The sequence below is a fragment of the Lactuca virosa genome, chromosome 7 (genome assembly GCF_052849685.1).
Source record: "Lactuca virosa cultivar CGN04683 chromosome 7, Lactuca_virosa_CGN04683_v6, whole genome shotgun sequence".
Classification (NCBI taxonomy): domain Eukaryota; kingdom Viridiplantae; phylum Streptophyta; class Magnoliopsida; order Asterales; family Asteraceae; genus Lactuca; species Lactuca virosa.
The window spans coordinates 31,878,990-31,895,151 of record NC_136432.1 but is presented as its reverse complement, the minus strand read 5'-3'; the positions used below and the strand labels follow the sequence as shown (position 1 = coordinate 31,895,151).

The 16,162-nt window shown below is 31.1% G+C and overlaps 4 protein-coding genes across 4 annotated transcripts; 1 reads left to right on the top strand and 3 right to left on the bottom strand.

The window, feature by feature from the left end:
• Positions 1 to 1,299: 1,299 nt before the first annotated feature.
• On the top strand, positions 1,300 to 4,383 carry LOC145124567 (tobamovirus multiplication protein 1-like). The gene is made up of 11 exons (XM_079059969.1): positions 1,300 to 1,736; positions 2,180 to 2,270; positions 2,357 to 2,409; positions 2,723 to 2,815; positions 2,912 to 2,983; positions 3,104 to 3,176; positions 3,442 to 3,487; positions 3,578 to 3,641; positions 3,729 to 3,782; positions 3,916 to 3,993; positions 4,080 to 4,383. The coding sequence occupies exons 1-11, from the start codon at positions 1,572 to 1,574 to the stop codon at positions 4,170 to 4,172; spliced, it is 882 nt and encodes a 293-aa protein (XP_078916095.1). The 5' UTR covers positions 1,300 to 1,571; the 3' UTR covers positions 4,173 to 4,383.
• Positions 4,384 to 5,788: 1,405 nt separating this feature from the next.
• Positions 5,789 to 8,198, bottom strand: LOC145126290 (derlin-2.2). Its single transcript, XM_079061687.1, has 6 exons — positions 7,908 to 8,198; positions 7,213 to 7,312; positions 6,868 to 7,082; positions 6,610 to 6,693; positions 6,437 to 6,490; positions 5,789 to 6,138 (listed from the first exon to the last, which is right to left on the bottom strand). The coding sequence occupies exons 1-6, from the start codon at positions 8,004 to 8,006 to the stop codon at positions 5,959 to 5,961; spliced, it is 732 nt and encodes a 243-aa protein (XP_078917813.1). The 5' UTR covers positions 8,007 to 8,198; the 3' UTR covers positions 5,789 to 5,958.
• A 349-nt stretch (positions 8,199 to 8,547) lies between these two features.
• Positions 8,548 to 10,871, bottom strand: LOC145126518 (uncharacterized). Its single transcript, XM_079061875.1, has 4 exons — positions 10,400 to 10,871; positions 9,904 to 10,206; positions 9,478 to 9,795; positions 8,548 to 9,392 (listed from the first exon to the last, which is right to left on the bottom strand). Exons 1-4 carry the CDS (start codon positions 10,869 to 10,871, stop codon positions 8,548 to 8,550), a joined length of 1,938 nt encoding a protein of 645 aa, XP_078918001.1.
• A 30-nt stretch (positions 10,872 to 10,901) lies between these two features.
• On the bottom strand, positions 10,902 to 13,457 carry LOC145126516 (uncharacterized). Its single transcript, XM_079061874.1, has 4 exons — positions 13,280 to 13,457; positions 12,761 to 13,199; positions 11,926 to 12,668; positions 10,902 to 11,617 (listed from the first exon to the last, which is right to left on the bottom strand). Exons 1-4 carry the CDS (start codon positions 13,455 to 13,457, stop codon positions 10,902 to 10,904), a joined length of 2,076 nt encoding a protein of 691 aa, XP_078918000.1.
• Between the last annotated feature and the right edge of the window lie 2,705 nt (positions 13,458 to 16,162).

The window sequence follows — 16,162 nt, the reverse complement described above, 5'->3', positions numbered from 1 at the left end:
CTCCTGCTTTTATTTTGAATAAGGTTGCAAAAAAGGTCCCTGTAGGTGGAAAGACGAAAATACACTCGTATTTATTGCAGCTAACGACACAAATGGATGGAGGTTAGTGTGAGGGAGCAAAATCAATAGAAAGATCCATTTTTGGACCAGTGGGGCATCAAGGTAGCGTTTTGGACCAAAGTCGCATAATTTTGCCAAGCACAAGGACCATTTTTGCAATTTTGTCTAAAAAAATACAATACAACTAAGGTACAAGTCTGAAAACACATGGTACAAGAGAAAATAAGAGAGAGAAAGTAGAGAGAGGGAGAGGATGAAGTGAGTTAGTAAAACCAATTAAACAACTCGTTGAAGAGGAAATGGTACCGGCGATAACTCTATTGTTAATTAAGATTTTACCTTAATTGTTTTTTATTTTTTTTAATTGAATGGGTTGAGTAGGTTGAAAAAGATAGGGTTTCCGTATGTTGTGGGTTGAGAAATATGAAGAAAAATAAAAGAAAAAACTAATGTGGATTGAGTGGGTTGGGAGAGAATGACTCCCTCCTCGCTAAGGTAAAAAAACAGTTATTATGAATAACTAGAAAGGTTACCCTCGCTACGCGGGGGCCAAAAGCTTTCAATGTTGTTTCCGAATTGATAAATATGACAGACATAGAAAGTGCAAGGATGAAAAGTCCGGGCTTTGCCCCGGACAAAAAATGTAAAAGTTTTGACTGCAAGGACCAAAAGTGTGAAAATGGCTAAAGAATTAAAGGGGTAGGAATTAGCAACTTTTTAGAAAATGGATCAAAGTTGTCAAACCGTTAAAGTTTTGTGGCCAAACTTTAAATTTTAAAAGGTTCCAAAAAAGTGTAAAAATATTGATTGCAAGGACCAAAAATGTCAAAATGGGTAAAAAATAATGAGCAAAGTTGTCAAAAAAAACATCCAAATTTAGTATTCCTAACTTCCAACAATAATACAGGGACCAATTCTGCCCAAAAAATGGAAAGTTGAATGGAATACAAACAAAAGGACATGAATAAATTAATTAAAGAAGTACAAGGACCGGATATGTAAATCAAGGGGCCAAAGCTGAACAAAGTATGCCAACTTTACTATTCATTTCTTCCACAACTTTAATATATATATAATAATTAGATATACACTTCAAAGTATAAAACTAGAAATATGTCATAATTTGATTATTAGATTAAAGTAAAAAGATTAAAATCATCTTTTGATAAAAAAAAAAGTGGAAGTAACTTGTAGATTTCTCTTTCCCATCTACAATCTTCTTTCACTACGATTAACTTCATGTTTGATTTTTCTTTCTTGCACTTTTTTACTTTCTTTATTTGCTTTTTGTGCATCCCGAGGTCAATCAATCAATGGGGGGCATTGCACGAACATAAACAAAAAACAAGTCCAAGATTCTCCCTCTCTCCCCAATTTCCATCAGCTTATTTCTTCATTTGATGAGCCAGAAAAACCAGTAATTTCAGTTTCAGTTTCAAATTGCAATCAAGATTGCGTGGGGCAATCGATCAATCAAAAGGGGCGTGATTGTGGGTTAATTTGGGTGAGAAATGACGAGAATGCCAGTGGGCATCGCGTCGTCGTCATCGATGAAGATGATTGATCTGTGGTCATCGGCAGATTGGTGGGAGTCGATAAACGAATCAAGAAAGTGGCAAGATGGAATCTTTTTCGCTCTTTCTGCTTCGTATGGCCTCGTTTCCGTCATTGCTCTTGTAAGCTATTTCTTCATGTCATTCACACAAACGCACACTTATTTAAGCTCATTAACTTGTGGTTGATTAGACAAATCATCAATATTCAATGGAACTTGTACTTGAATCTCGATTTGGCTATTGTAACTCCCCTAAATTAGGTTTACCTAAAACTTAGGGGTTTTCATTTGAAGAGCTTATCTTCTAGAAATTGTTGAAATGAGGTGCTCTTATGCTATTATCTGTTAGTCGCAATAATCAAATTTGAATGTTTGGGTAAAAGTGATTATGACCATGGTCTTTTTATTATTTAGGTCAAAACAACTAGATAAAGTTGATTATTGAGAAACATGTGGAATTGACATGCATATCCTTAATGGGTTATCATTTATCAATCAAAATATGGATTGAATTTTTAATGTAACATTTGTTTCAACTTCAACCATGGCTCTACATAATTGCAGATTCAGTTAATTAGGATTGAACTAAGAGTACCTGAGTATGGTTGGACAACACAAAAAGTTTTCCACCTCATGAATTTCATCGTTAATGGAGGTATTACAATTATATTAATCATTAATTAAATAATTTTGTCTTAAAAAGTTTGTAGTAACAAATATACATCTCTTGGATTCTTGCAGTTCGTTCCATTGTCTTTGGGTTTCATTTACAGGTGTTCGCTTTGCATCCCAAGGTGAGTATACCCTTTCAAATTACTTTTTCAAAGAACATATAAAAATTCAAGACAAAATGGAGAATCTATAATGAGGACAATGAGGGCATTTATGTCTTTTACATAGACAAGAGATCGGGAACGAGTCTTTGTCTCGCCTTTTTGGGCCGGACAGATAATTTCAATTTTTGTCCCATTGACAACATGTCAGTCCAATGTATGCCAAACACAGTACAACATGTCTTGTCATGTTCTGCAAACATGCCTCAAGGGGCCTCATGTCATTTGACTCATTTCTATTACAAAACTTATAAATTATAATTTTGCTTATTAGGTTTGCATTTGGATGCTATTGGAAGTTCCCGGTTTACTATTTTTCTCAACATATACTCTTCTTGTCCTATTTTGGGCTGAGATATATCACCAGGTAAGTAAAATCCACCTACCCATCTTTGATCATATTTATTTATTTATTATTATTGTCCATCTTCATATCTTATTGTTTTTCTTATATGATGAATAGGCTAAAAGTTTACCAACAGATAAACTCAGGATTGTTTATGTATCGGTTAATGCAGGAGTTTACTTGATACAAGTAAGTTACTTATATTCTTGCCCAATAAGTCCTCACTTATTACAAATTTGCCATCTTTTTTGAAAATATTATTTTTAAATCAGTTATTGAATATTGATTGAGACAAGTTGTTTGCTTTAGGGTTGTCTTTGGATATACCTTTGGTTGGATGATAGCAGCATGGTGCGATTCCTTGGAAAGATTTTTGTTGCAGGTAAAAAAGAATTTAAATTCAGAAGGAAAAAAAAAAAAAAAAAAAAAAAAAACATTTATTGTTCTTTCAACATATGATTAAATAAAAAGTCAAGAAAAAACAATCTTTTTTTTTTTTTTTAAAGGAAAAGCACTCCCTGGCTCCCTCCATGCCATGAAAGTTGTAATGTTTGACACATTGTTGTACCGGATTGCTTGACTATTTTTCAAATGTCTAAAATACCCTTGACAAAATAATGGAATCTTATTTTACATTTATTGTGCAGTTGTATCCCTTATGGCATCCATAGGCTTTCTGACATATGGAGGAAAGTAAGACTTTCTAGAACCTTTTGGCTGAAACTTGAATTTTGCATTTTTTTTCTTCCCACTTTCTTAAATTGTTGTATTAAATGTTTTTAGGTTATTTGTCATGCTACGAAAGTTTCCTATTGAATCTAAAGGGAGACAAAAGAAACTTCATGAGGTCAGTGATTACTGAGATAAATGTGAAATTACCTAACTACCCCTAGCTTTAATCAACCGATTATCTAATCTATGCTAAATGTTGCAGGTTGGATCCGTGACAGGAATATGCTTTACATGTTTTCTTATAAGATGCTTTGTGGTAAGATTTAATCTATCTTTTTAGAGTATGCATTCATTTATTTGCAATCTTTGACTTTATATGCAAGTGTTTGACAATCAATCAAATGTCTAAAACACCCTTATGTATTTGAACTTGATTTGTTGAATTGCAGGATGTTTTATCTGCTTTTGATTCACAAGCTTCATTAGATGTACTCGATCATCCGGTTCTAAACTTGATTTTCTACATGGTACTTCACTTTTTGTACATTTTTTTATTATTATTTTTGCATACTTGTGACTTGTTTATTTATATATATTTTTTGGATGTGAACAGCTAGTTGAGATTCTCCCCTCAGGTCTTGTGCTTTACATTCTCAGAAAGTTGCCTCCCAAGAGAGTATCTGCACAATACCACCCGATTCGTTAACCATTATTCACTTTTGACATAAAAGTTTATGATCGATTTAGTGTTTGATGAATATTGGATTCAAGATGTGCAGATTTATGATGCTATCTTGCTTCTTGATGTAGAATTAACAGTTGATTGGGGAAATGTTTTGATCGATTTCTTCATGGGGGATTTGTGGATTGAATATTTGGAACAAAAAATGGTGTCATTCCATTTGGTTTCTGGCTTGTTTTGATAAATGTCAGAATGAGTAATGTTAGACAAATTTGATTATTTGACGATAACTATGATAATCTTAATCGCTTGACGTTTGTTTTGTTATATTTCACTTTTATTTTTACGTTATAATGAGTATAATAGTTAAGTTCTGAGTGTGTGAAAACTAGGCAATAAGCCAGTAACTATATTTTGACTTTTTTTTTTTGTTTTGTGATTTAACCACTATAATTTATTTTGAACAATACCTGTTTCAAATAAATTACAGTTGTGACCCTCTATGAATTAACGGAGAGGGTCATGTGATAAATAACAATTTAACACCTACATCGGTTTACCAGATGTTAACATAGACATTGCTTCTTATATTTACCTATATATGGCAGTATATATACTTTATGAAATAGCATTTTATTTGGAAGAGAAATTAAATTGATTCCTACTTTTTATGCCTACAAATGTTCCTACCCAATAAAATTATGACAAGTGTCATCATTCCATATTTTTTAACTAACTCTTTAAGGTTATATTAGGAATATATCAAATAAAATTAAATCGAATGATAATTTGTCATAATTTTAATGGGTAGGAATAATTGTAGGCATAAAAGTTAGGAGGTAATTTAATTTCTCTATTTGGAATAGCTTCCCATTTACCGTTTTAAGGGCATCTCCATCCCTACCCCATATCTCATTTTCACACTAAAACAGTAAAATGGTGTAAATTTATCCCCAATCCCACTCTATTTTTTACACCATTTTGGTGTAAAGGAACATTATAACACTAAGTTTGGTGTTATGTAATTCTTTTGCACCAAAATGGTATCCAACTTTCTAATGTCACTTTTAGTCCCCTATGCAAAATGAAAAAAACATGAAAAACGTGCAATGAAAAACAAACCACGTTTATTAAACTGGAAATAGTCAAATAGGGGGTCACAATGGTTGAAATGTAATATATATATTTTTTTAACAAGGATAGTTTCCATTAACCGAAATTTTGTTTGAGAAATAACCCGGATGAATGGTATCACAAATCGATTATTGTATTATTAATGATAGTTTGTGTATTTATATTTAATACAAAATCAAAAAAATTGACCAAAAAATGTTTTGATGTGTTAACATAACACGTTTTGATGTCTTAAACATTTAGACATAAACCTGTTTTTATCCATTATAAAACCTGCTAAAAGAAATACAAAACGAAATGGAACAAGGATAAATGATAAATCTGTGACTGAAAATGCCTCATTTACCTAACCTTCTCTATTAAGTTATTCTTTTGATTATATAAAAAGACTCTGATACATAGCTTATCTTACGATATATTAAATCAATTTAGTCAAAAGCAAACAACCACCTAACGATTAAATTTTTTTTTTTTCTCTTCACACTAAATCCACAAAATAAAGAAAATTCAAAAAGAATAATACGAATATACTACTACTAAATCTCAATATTTCTTCTTTACACAAACAACTTACAAAACATCAAGTTATGTGCAATTTGAGAAGTATAAAGCTAACATATTACCATATAGCACCTCTAGTAAAAAAGAAGAAAAAAACATTTAATATCTTGCTTGATCATCTTCTCATTTCTTCAACGGGTGGTGCTGCAAATCTCACTTCTTGAGGTCGTGCTACCACAACCGCCTCGTCAGCAAATAGTGTCTTGATGAACGAAGGCGTTTTTAAAGGTCGGCGTCCCGTCATTTTTGGATACACATCTTCTAGAAAATAGTACGCGTGACCAGCAATCATTCCCTGATAATTTTTCAGACAGTTCATTCAGTCAAAAAAGAAAAGTGTCTTTATGTGTTGTACAACACTTAATACATCTTTTACTTTATCTGTACAATTACTTTGGTAGTACGGATCCCATGTTCTTTCCAACTTGTTTGTACTTTTAGTACAATATTTACCTAATTATTTTTCTATTTTTACTTTCAGCTTTATTGTTCGTATCAAATTTGGATATATTCAAAAAATAATCAAGCACTTGATTGAGGTGAAAATACCACCTAACTACAAGAGAAGTTTACAATAAATAGTAAAAACTTACAAGTAGATCGACCCAAGCACTAGCTCCAACAAGAACAGAGAAGCCTAATAAAACCTGCAAAAAACAAGAAAGATGTCGTAATTTTATATTTTATACCATTTTTCGATATTTACCACTTAATAAATTAGCGAATTTTAGAGATACTATAGATGTACAAATCAACAAGAACTCACCCATGGTAAGTAAGCTGCTGTGAAGGTAAAGAGACCCAAGAAGCTCATATGAATGAATGGGTTTTGCTTGCTCCAAACATAAACCTACAAACAAAAAGAATGGGAAGAAAATCAAGACATTTTAAATGTAGAAATAGAATAAAATGGGTTTATTACTAACTCAATAAAATGAAAATAGGATGCTATGTTTCTATTTTGTTTCAATTAGCCTTAGAATGTTTTAAATCATTTGTATATATAAAGAAATTAACTAATTACCATCATAAAAGTCAGTGAATTGCTCAAGAAAATTATTTTGGCAAAAGATTCCGACACGTATGGTATCATCCCTCCAACAAGTACAATAGTGGTCAAAACAGTCGCACCAAATAAGAGCATATAAAAGAAATCAGCAGTCTTTCCCCTGAAAGAATTTTCTTCTAGAAGTTTGCAGTATCGAGCCAGAAAGAACATATGAAACAGAAAGTCCAAATCTGTCAAACAAAGATGTTAATCATTACTTTATTCCAAGAAAATGAAAGATAAACATTTTGTAAAGTCAATATAAGCTTCTATATGATGATTTTGGCTTGAAATGTCAAAATTAGGTGTAAGAATGCTTACCCATCTTGCGAAAATAGAGGAAATTGGTGATCAATCGCCAGATTTGATACTGCTTAACAACAAGTCTGGGATTCAAGTACAAGTTGTAAGGTGAAATGATCTGCAAAATATAATAAATAACCAGGTTTAATCACTAGTTTACTACCCTCAACTGAATATAATTATGATTTTTTGAGTCACAATAACCACTTTATAGTACTAGCTGAATAAACCTATAAAGAAACAGTACATGAGATTCTTTACCCTATACAGACGCCCAGAAAGCAGTGGGAGATAAAAAAAAAATTGTTTAATTTTGGAAAAACAAACAACATGAATGGGAATCAATCCTTCAAAGGAGCCCTTTTAGTTTTTGATGTAATTTAAATCTTTAATCCAATGCACAATAGCAACCTCAAAACGAATTTATCTTAAACAATCCAATTGGGAAATCAAGCATACGATCGAACACTTCAATTTCACGTAACCGATCCCTTTCACCAAAATGTGAAAGATTCAAATTATTGTAACAAAATAGGCCTGGATTCTTCGTCTTTGATCCATTTACATAATCAAATAATCCAATTGGGGAAAATTCACATGTTCTATCTTATAATACAGACAAGAATAAACAAACAATCAAACCCTTTTAAACTCATCAACACCATCATTTAACCATTTCGATAAGCTATAAGAAATCGAAAGAAAAAAAATACCTCAAGAGAACAACCGATTGTTGTAACAATTGCAGCTGTGAGATACGAACGAGTGATAATAGGCATCTGTTTGTACCAATCCTCCACAGCTTGCGCCATTTTTAACCCTGATTTCTTCAAGAAAACACTAAACCAAGCTTCAACAACTTCTAATCTCGACAATCAGCGATCTGGTGTATATAAGAACTCGAAGAATCTAGAGAGAGAAACAGACGGATCTGGGAAATTTTAGAGAGAGGGACGTACAAGTAGAGATGCACAACGTACTGCAAGATTAAAAGCTTTCAAAGAAAGTGTCTATTACAATCGTTAACTAGTTATTCCTAATTTAGTATCTCTCACCAAAGACAGAGCGCGTGAAAGATACGTACCAATCAGAGATCGCTGTGACCTGTCACAACCAATCACAGGATTTAAGTTTAAGATAATGATCTCCTATGGACTTGTATATTATTTATAACTAGGTGTAATACCCGTGTTATACGGGTTTCTTGAAATAAATAATATAAAATTTTGAACATCAACCAATTATTAAAATAATACAACACATATAAATGAAGAGTTTATTGAATAAGTATGTAATTGAATCCAAAATACAAAAAAAAATCATTAATGAAATATTCTAAATAATTTTTACAAATCACAAATTTCCAAATACTTCTTTGAATACAACATTAGATGTCTTATTGGTAGGGTTTCCTTCGTTGTCTAAAATTAATATTTTCAATCCGTCTCTGCTTTTAACTCTAGACAATGCAACATACAACTGTCCATGAGTAAATACTGGTTGTCTCAAAAACAAACCAACCTTTGATAGCGACTGTCCTTGACTTTTGTTTATTGTCATCACAAAGCATACAGCAAGTGAAAATTGTCTTCGCTGAAATGTGAAAGGAATCCTTTTATCCGACGGGGTCAGTGACATTCTTGGAATAAACGTACGTTTTCCTATATTACTTCCAGAAATAATCTCTGCTTCTATAACACGCTTACCCAATGCTATAACTCGCAGCCTTGTTCCATTACACAAACCGTATTTCTGGTCAATATTCCTCAATAACATAACTGGAACACCGACTTTTAATACCAATTTATGAATTGGCATACCTGAAGGTCTAAGGCCGTTTAGAACATCAGGAGAGTATAAAGATTCGTCAAAGTCATCGTGTACAAACTCCGATTGACAAAGACTGTCTGAACTTAAGTATTCTTTTTCATCTCCAGGAAATAATTTTAACAAACGATTGTTTATTTCTTGAACAACTTCATTTTTCGGTGCAAGGATTGCTCTTTCTTGAAAAAACATCGGATTATTGGCATTTTCAACAATAGAAGGATAGACAAATGTAATTAATGAACCAATAGGATCCGATGAATCTGTAATGAGAATATCATCTGGTATATCAACATTTGCCTCGCCGTCGTTTAAGCCACCAACCTTTCCTTCACCTATATTCAAAATCCAGTTTGCAAATGTGGTTGTTTCTTCAATATTAGATGTATGAAGACTTAACCTCATGTTTTTTTGTTAATCTTAAGACCTTGCAATTTGACCAAATATAGGAGGAACTTATTGAAGCATTGACGATGTCTTGTCTACTTCCATTAGGAACAACAGGTAGAATTTGTCTAAAATCACCTCCAAAAACAATTGCTTTTCCTCCAAATGGCAATTTTGAGTTGCTACGAAGATGACAACCCAATATATCCTTCAAAGATCTATCCAAAGCTTCAAATGCATGCTTATGAATCATGGGTGCCTCGTCCCATATAATCAATGATGTTTTTTTTAATAATTCAGCAACATCACTTTCCGGCGTTATAGAACAAAACGAATCCTCGGTAAGATTTAAAGGGATTATAAATCGAGAGTGCGCTGTCCTACCTCCTGTCAATAATAAGGAAGCAATACCACTTGAAGCAACATTTAACACGATTTCACCCTCCGATCTTAAAGCATCAGATAATGTTTTCTAGAGAAATGTTTTCCCTGTACCTCCGTAACCGTAAACAAAAAAGACACCTCCTTTCTTTTTTTTAACATTTGTGATAATATCGTCGAAAACACCTCTTTGTTCATCTGTTAATGAACCAAGTAGCTGATAAAACTCTTGTAATAGAGTCGTCCTGTCAAAATCTAGCTCCTCCGTAATCAATCGATTATTTGAAGAAGATATAGACTCATGATCAGGGTAAGGCATCCCATCAAAATCTTTGAGGCTTGAATTGTTTTGGAGTAAAATTTTTTCAATCTCATAAAGTGTCAAGTTCTTAACTTGATCCTCATCAAGCGATAAACCTGTAGAAATTTGCAAGTTAATTTTTATAGATATATAACTATATAAAATTAAAACTTAACGATAATAATAAGGTTAATAAGTTTTAGTTAAATATATAAAAATATATAATAAATTTTATTCAATAAATATAATATATTATGTAAGAATTATTAAGTAAAACATTAATTTAAATAATGAAAAATAACATATTACCTGGTGCCTTTAATCTTAGTTGTTGATTGTAGAGAATTCCATCTGATAAGTATTGCCATGTTTTTTCCCAGACAAAGTACGGTATCGACAAACTATTAGACTTCAGCATAGTTGCAAATAAATAACGCAAATAATATCCAGAACCTGAATGACTTGCTTCCTCAATTGCATCAATATATTCCCTATCATCTTCCAAAAGTCCAAGAGCATAACACGCCTCTCTAAAAGTAGCACACACATGTCCATTAACCGTACGAATGTCTGCAAAACATTTCGGACCTTTGACTTTATTTAAAAGGATTCTTAAAAAATATGCTTCACCAACATTAGGAGAGACGGTGTGAATTCGACCGATAGAAAATCCTTTTTCTCTTGGCTTCCAACAACGATCCTTCAATTTCCAAACAAACTTGGTAGGAAATTCAACATAAGAAAGCTTACGTGCTTCCTTATTATGTTCATTACACTCCATCCAAGCTAAGAACATCGAAGAAGAAACAGACTATTTATTGAGGACATCTTCAATATCATCGTCAGCACCGTATACAACATTTTGTTGTCCAAGAAGATGAAAAGGAAGCCTCACAACAGAAGGAGTCCTGAAATGAACATCAAATTTGAATATACGCCACGAAGCTTCACATGCAGACAAATATCTACAATCGTAGTAGTTTTTTATTTCGTCAACTACATCGTCATTATCATATGCGTTGTTGTTTGGTACAACCGCAACAGTAGCCCTATCAGGACCCTTGTTAATATATTTGAACAAATATTTGATGGAAGCACCCTGATTGCACCACTCAACATTAATGTGAGCTTGGTATCTTTTCAAAAGCAGTTTGTGATATGGAACCACACTTCTATTGTCTAACTTAACACAAGACTTTTCAACAAAAGATCCATCATTACGTCTCTTATATATTGGATAACCATTTTCATCAACCGAAGTATGCTCTGTGAATGTCTTTGGGAAGTTTTTTGAACACTTGTTATCAATCATGCATGGGCATTTAGGATTATCACTACCACAAGGACCATGCATCATGAACTCGCTGACAAGTGCATACAATTCTGGATCGTCGTCTTTGTTTGGAATTTCAGCAGAAATAACACGATCAATATGTTCAACGGTTGGGAGCTTGTAATCAGAGTGCATGAATAGACATATATGAGCATGAGGTAGGCCGCGCTTTTGAAACTCCACCGTATAAACAGCTGACAAATTATTTACATAGAGACGTATTATAAGATTTTGAAAAAAATAAAAAAACATATTAACAAAATATATAAAAACACTTTAACAATGCATTATTAATATAAATTATCTGCTTCGACCGAACCCAATAATGAATTTTTCTTTAAGTCTTTAATCAATGAATCTAGCTTCATTTTGAACAACCTAGATAGGATATCTGGTCTGTCTTCGGGTTTGAGGTTTGTGTCAGCAATAAACCTTTGAATCTCGGGCCACTTTGGATTGCATGTTACAGTTATGAAATAATCTGGGTAGCCAAACCACTTACAAAGTGACATGGCATCTAAATAGTTTTGCATCATGTAGCGTGCACCACCAGTAAAAGAAGAAGGCAATATCACACGCTGTCCAATATTCGAAATATCTGTATTTCCATTGTTTTTCACGCTGCGTAATGTTTCATAGGACTCGCATCGAAGAACTTTTTGTTGGTTTCGTATGTAATATAGCCTCTCGCTTTCAATCATCGTATAAGCATCAACCAGAAATTGTTGAAAAAGCCTTCTTGAATTCAGAATTAATGAGAAAATATTAACTCTGTCTTGAATCCTATAAGAAAAGAATTCTCTCATTGTACAGTTACATCGTTTGTTATTCGTTGAACACGTAACACCTCTATGAGGGATGTCAACTCGATATCCATCATCCCCATAAGGAAAGAGCAGTGGGTATTGAAGAGCAAGGTAAGCAGGATGCAATTCATTTATACGTTGTAGACTGCCTGATTTAGTTTTTACGATGATATCTCTATTATCAATTGAATTACCAATGTCACCAACAATTAAAGCAGCAACCTCAGAAGCGGTAGGTAGGTTATATGTCCTTCCATCATGTTGTCTTCTTCCTATAAGACGTAACTTTAGATCTATATTAGGACTTGCATTAAAACAATCTCTTGCCATTCTATAACACTTAACCAACTCATTTGTTGAATCCAACATAACCTTCAAAAATCTTATGATTTCGATATCAAGTTGCTGAGAAGTTGAATTGCACCCATCTTTTTGTGTACTGTTAATAATGACGATTATATTTAATATTTAGTAGGTAAATAAGTATAATGAAAAAAAAGGATTGTTATAAAAAATAAACATGAAATATACCTGAAAGCGTGTTGTCTATTTGAAAGTTCGTTGTCGGTATCATATATGTATAGTTGAGAGAACTTTGGTTTTGATCCATCTATAGGTAGAAGGCTGCCCATACAATGGTAATTTTGACCACTAAGTCTGAAAATATATGGACCTTTGCCTTTGTTAACGGAAGAATCAACTTTTCCACCCATCGATGTAAATGAAAACATCGAATTGAACAGACGAATGTTGTTCAAAAAATGTTTCCCTTTGGGATGAATAGAACGATAAAGATTTTGGTAATCTTCAGGTGCTTCTTTTAATTCAGGAAGCTCGACCTTTCCGTTACCACAACACATTGAAAAAGATGTTTTGTTGACATCTTTATTGCCTTTAAGGGCTTCATTTTGCCATAATTTTGCATGACAACTCGTACACACAAAACTCTGATCACCATGGTCGAAATAATCTGTTTAAAAAAACTTGATTAAAGATATACATATATTATTCTTGAAATGAGTAATAGTTTAATATAATCATTAGTGTTACCTTTTGAGATACCCGAAATCAATTGAACATGATTATGCTGAACATTTAAGTGTTCATCTGATGTTAAGTCTATGGGTATATGAGATATATTTGAGATTTTCCTTTTTGACTTTTTGTTTCTCAAAGATAAACTGATAGAATTATCTCGAGTGACTGCTAACGAAGATGTGGCTGTCATATCATTAGACAATATAGAATATTGTCTATTTCCTGACACTGAAAGTATAAATGTTAGTATTGAATTTTGAAATAAAAATGATAATAGTATGATTTAAATTGTATAAAATACATACATAATATTTTTTGTAACTTATATAGTAGGAAAACTGATGTGAAAAGAAATTAGATATATCATTGGTAATGTTAGATAACGGTGTTGTTGTCGTATAATTGGAAGTAGATTTGAAACTTTGCTGAGCATACTCCATACACGCTACGAAATAAAAATATTTTAATTGATATAAAAAATAAAATAAACATAATAAACATTGGAATTTATTATTAGACAAATAATTATACATTAGATGGATGAGAAATAAATTATATAATATATAGCATATTACCGTTTGGTGTGGTGCAAGTCTGAATGGATCTTCTATTATCCAAATATTTTTTTCTTTGTTTTCGTTTATCTTTATAAACGTTTGGGTTGACATTTTGATTGTCACCGGTAACATTATTGAACTTGCTTGATGACAAGGTTTGACATTTGCTACTGTCATTAGTAAGCACTGAGAAAATTATATAAGAAAAAAGTTATTATAACCCTCAAAATATTTATAAGTTAACATATATAGGAAGAAAAAAAATATATGCATACTTATATCATCGAAAACGAAATATAAGAAATTTGTTTAAATAAAATATTAAAAAATGAAAACAATGTTGATCGTTATGACCATTACTTGTGAAATACTCAGAGTGTTATAAGGAAATATGCATTATTTATGTCGCAAAAGGTTAACACAAATAAAAACTAATAAACAAAATTAAAAATATTATGTAAAAAGAATACTCTCGTAGCAAACTAATTATAAAAGAATGATAGAAAAAAAATATACCATTTGGCGTGGTGGTCATATCTTTACATTTTTTGTTATCCAAATATAACTTTCTAAGTTTTCTTTTATCTTTAGCATCATTGGATAATGAACTTGTAATATTAACATCCAAAGTAGATTGAAAAGTTGTATGCTGATATCCACCTGAAATATTTGAATTTATATTTTCATTGTTACCTGCAAGATATATAGAATAATTTGAAGTGGTTAGATGTTGATAAGGATAAATGATTTGTGTCCATATACTAAAAGTATAAATGTCAGTATTGAATTTTGAAATAAAAAGGATAATAGTATGATTTAAATTGTATACAATGCATAGATATTATTTTATGTAACTTATATAGTAGGATAACTGATATGAAAAGTTATTCGATATACCATTGGTAATATTAAATAACGGAGTTCTTGTCGTATAATTTGAAGTAGATTTGAAACATTGTTGAGCACACTCCATATAATCTATGAAATAAAAATATTTTAATTATTACAAAAAAATAAAACAAACATAATAAACAAATGAATATATTATTACACAATTAATTATACATTATATGGATGAAAGATAAATTATGTAATATATAGCATATTACCGATTGGTGTGGTGCAAGTCTGAATGGATCTTCTATTATCCAAATAATCTTTTATTTATTTTCGTTTATATTTATAAATGTTTGGGTTGACATTTTGATTGTCCCCGGCAACATTATTGAAGATGGTTGATGGCATGGTTTGACTTTTGCTAATGTCATTAGTAAGCACTGAGAAAAATATATAAGAAAAAAGTTATTAAGACCCTCAAAACATTTATAATTAACATATATACGAAGAAAAAAAATATATGCATATTTAATTCATCGAAAACGAAATATAAGAAATTTATTTAAATAAAATATTAAAAAATCAAAACAATGTTGATCGGAAAAATTGTTGCTTGTGAAATACTAAGAATGTTATAAGGGAATATGCATTATTTATGTCGCAAACGATTAATAGAAAATAAAAACTAATCAACAAAATTAAAAATTTTATGTAAAAACAATACTCTGGTAACAAAGTAATTATAAATGCATGATAGAAAAAAAAAATATACCATTTGCCGTGGTGGTTTTATCTTTACATTTTTTGTTATCCAAATATAACTTTCTAAGTTTTTTTTTATCTTTAGCATCATTGGATAATGAACTTGTAATATTAAAAGGATATGTCAAAGTAGATTGAAAACTTGTATGTTGATATCCATCTGAAATATTTGAATTTATATTTTTATTGTTACCTGCAAGATATATAAAATAAAATGAAGTGGTTAGATTTTGATAATGATATGTTATATACGGTAAAGTAGTTATTTTTATAAGGAAAAACAACATTTAATATATAATACTCTACCGGATTAATAATATAATTTATTGATTATGTGTAATACAAATTTGAATAAGACTTAATCAATATTTTTATAAATTAAATTAAATAAAAGAGTAATGATAATAAAACAAAATGGACACGTTGAAAAATAATTACCAATTGAAGTGGTTGTCACGACATCGGATTTTTTTTATCTAAATTTAACTTTCTTTGTTTGCGCCGGTTTTTAGAATGATTTGAATCCATACGATGTTTATATAATAAAAAACAATAGATCCTGTAATAAAACTATAATAAACCAATGTTATATAAATTCATAGTATATATTATGAATTAGTAAAATTGACACATTATAAAAATACGTACGTGTAAAAAAATTGTTAATAAAAAAATTGTTAATTTAACATCTTTTGAAGCTTATATTTAATAAAAATAAATGGACGTGGACTTATTATAA

Bases quoted from the DNA above. Each gene is read 5' to 3' on its own strand.
- LOC145126516 (XM_079061874.1), bottom strand. From the start codon at position 13,457: ATGACAGCCACATCTTCGTTAGCAGTCACTCGAGATAATTCTATCAGT. The intron at 13,200-13,279 runs GTAACACTAATG...TTTTTTAAACAG, and splicing joins GATTTCGGGTATCTCAAAAG to ATTATTTCGACCATGGTGAT. The intron at 12,669-12,760 runs GTATATTTCATG...CATTATTAACAG, and splicing joins AATAGACAACACGCTTTCAG to TACACAAAAAGATGGGTGCA.
- LOC145126518 (XM_079061875.1), bottom strand. From the start codon at position 10,871: ATGGAGTGTAATGAACATAATAAGGAAGCACGTAAGCTTTCTTATGTT. The intron at 10,207-10,399 runs GTAATATGTTAT...AAATTTCTACAG, and splicing joins ACTAAGATTAAAGGCACCAG to GTTTATCGCTTGATGAGGAT. The intron at 9,393-9,477 runs GTTCCTCCTATA...CTAATATTGAAG, and splicing joins CATCGTCAATGCTTCAATAA to AAACAACCACATTTGCAAAC.
- LOC145124567 (XM_079059969.1), top strand. From the start codon at position 1,572: ATGACGAGAATGCCAGTGGGCATCGCGTCGTCGTCATCGATGAAGATG. The intron at 3,177-3,441 runs GTAAAAAAGAAT...TTTATTGTGCAG, and splicing joins TGGAAAGATTTTTGTTGCAG to TTGTATCCCTTATGGCATCC. The intron at 3,783-3,915 runs GTAAGATTTAAT...GTTGAATTGCAG, and splicing joins TTCTTATAAGATGCTTTGTG to GATGTTTTATCTGCTTTTGA.
- LOC145126290 (XM_079061687.1), bottom strand. From the start codon at position 8,006: ATGGCGCAAGCTGTGGAGGATTGGTACAAACAGATGCCTATTATCACT. The intron at 7,083-7,212 runs GTAAGCATTCTT...TTTGTTTGACAG, and splicing joins CCTCTATTTTCGCAAGATGG to ATTTGGACTTTCTGTTTCAT. The intron at 6,139-6,436 runs GTAAGTTTTTAC...AAAAATTATCAG, and splicing joins GTGCTTGGGTCGATCTACTT to GGAATGATTGCTGGTCACGC.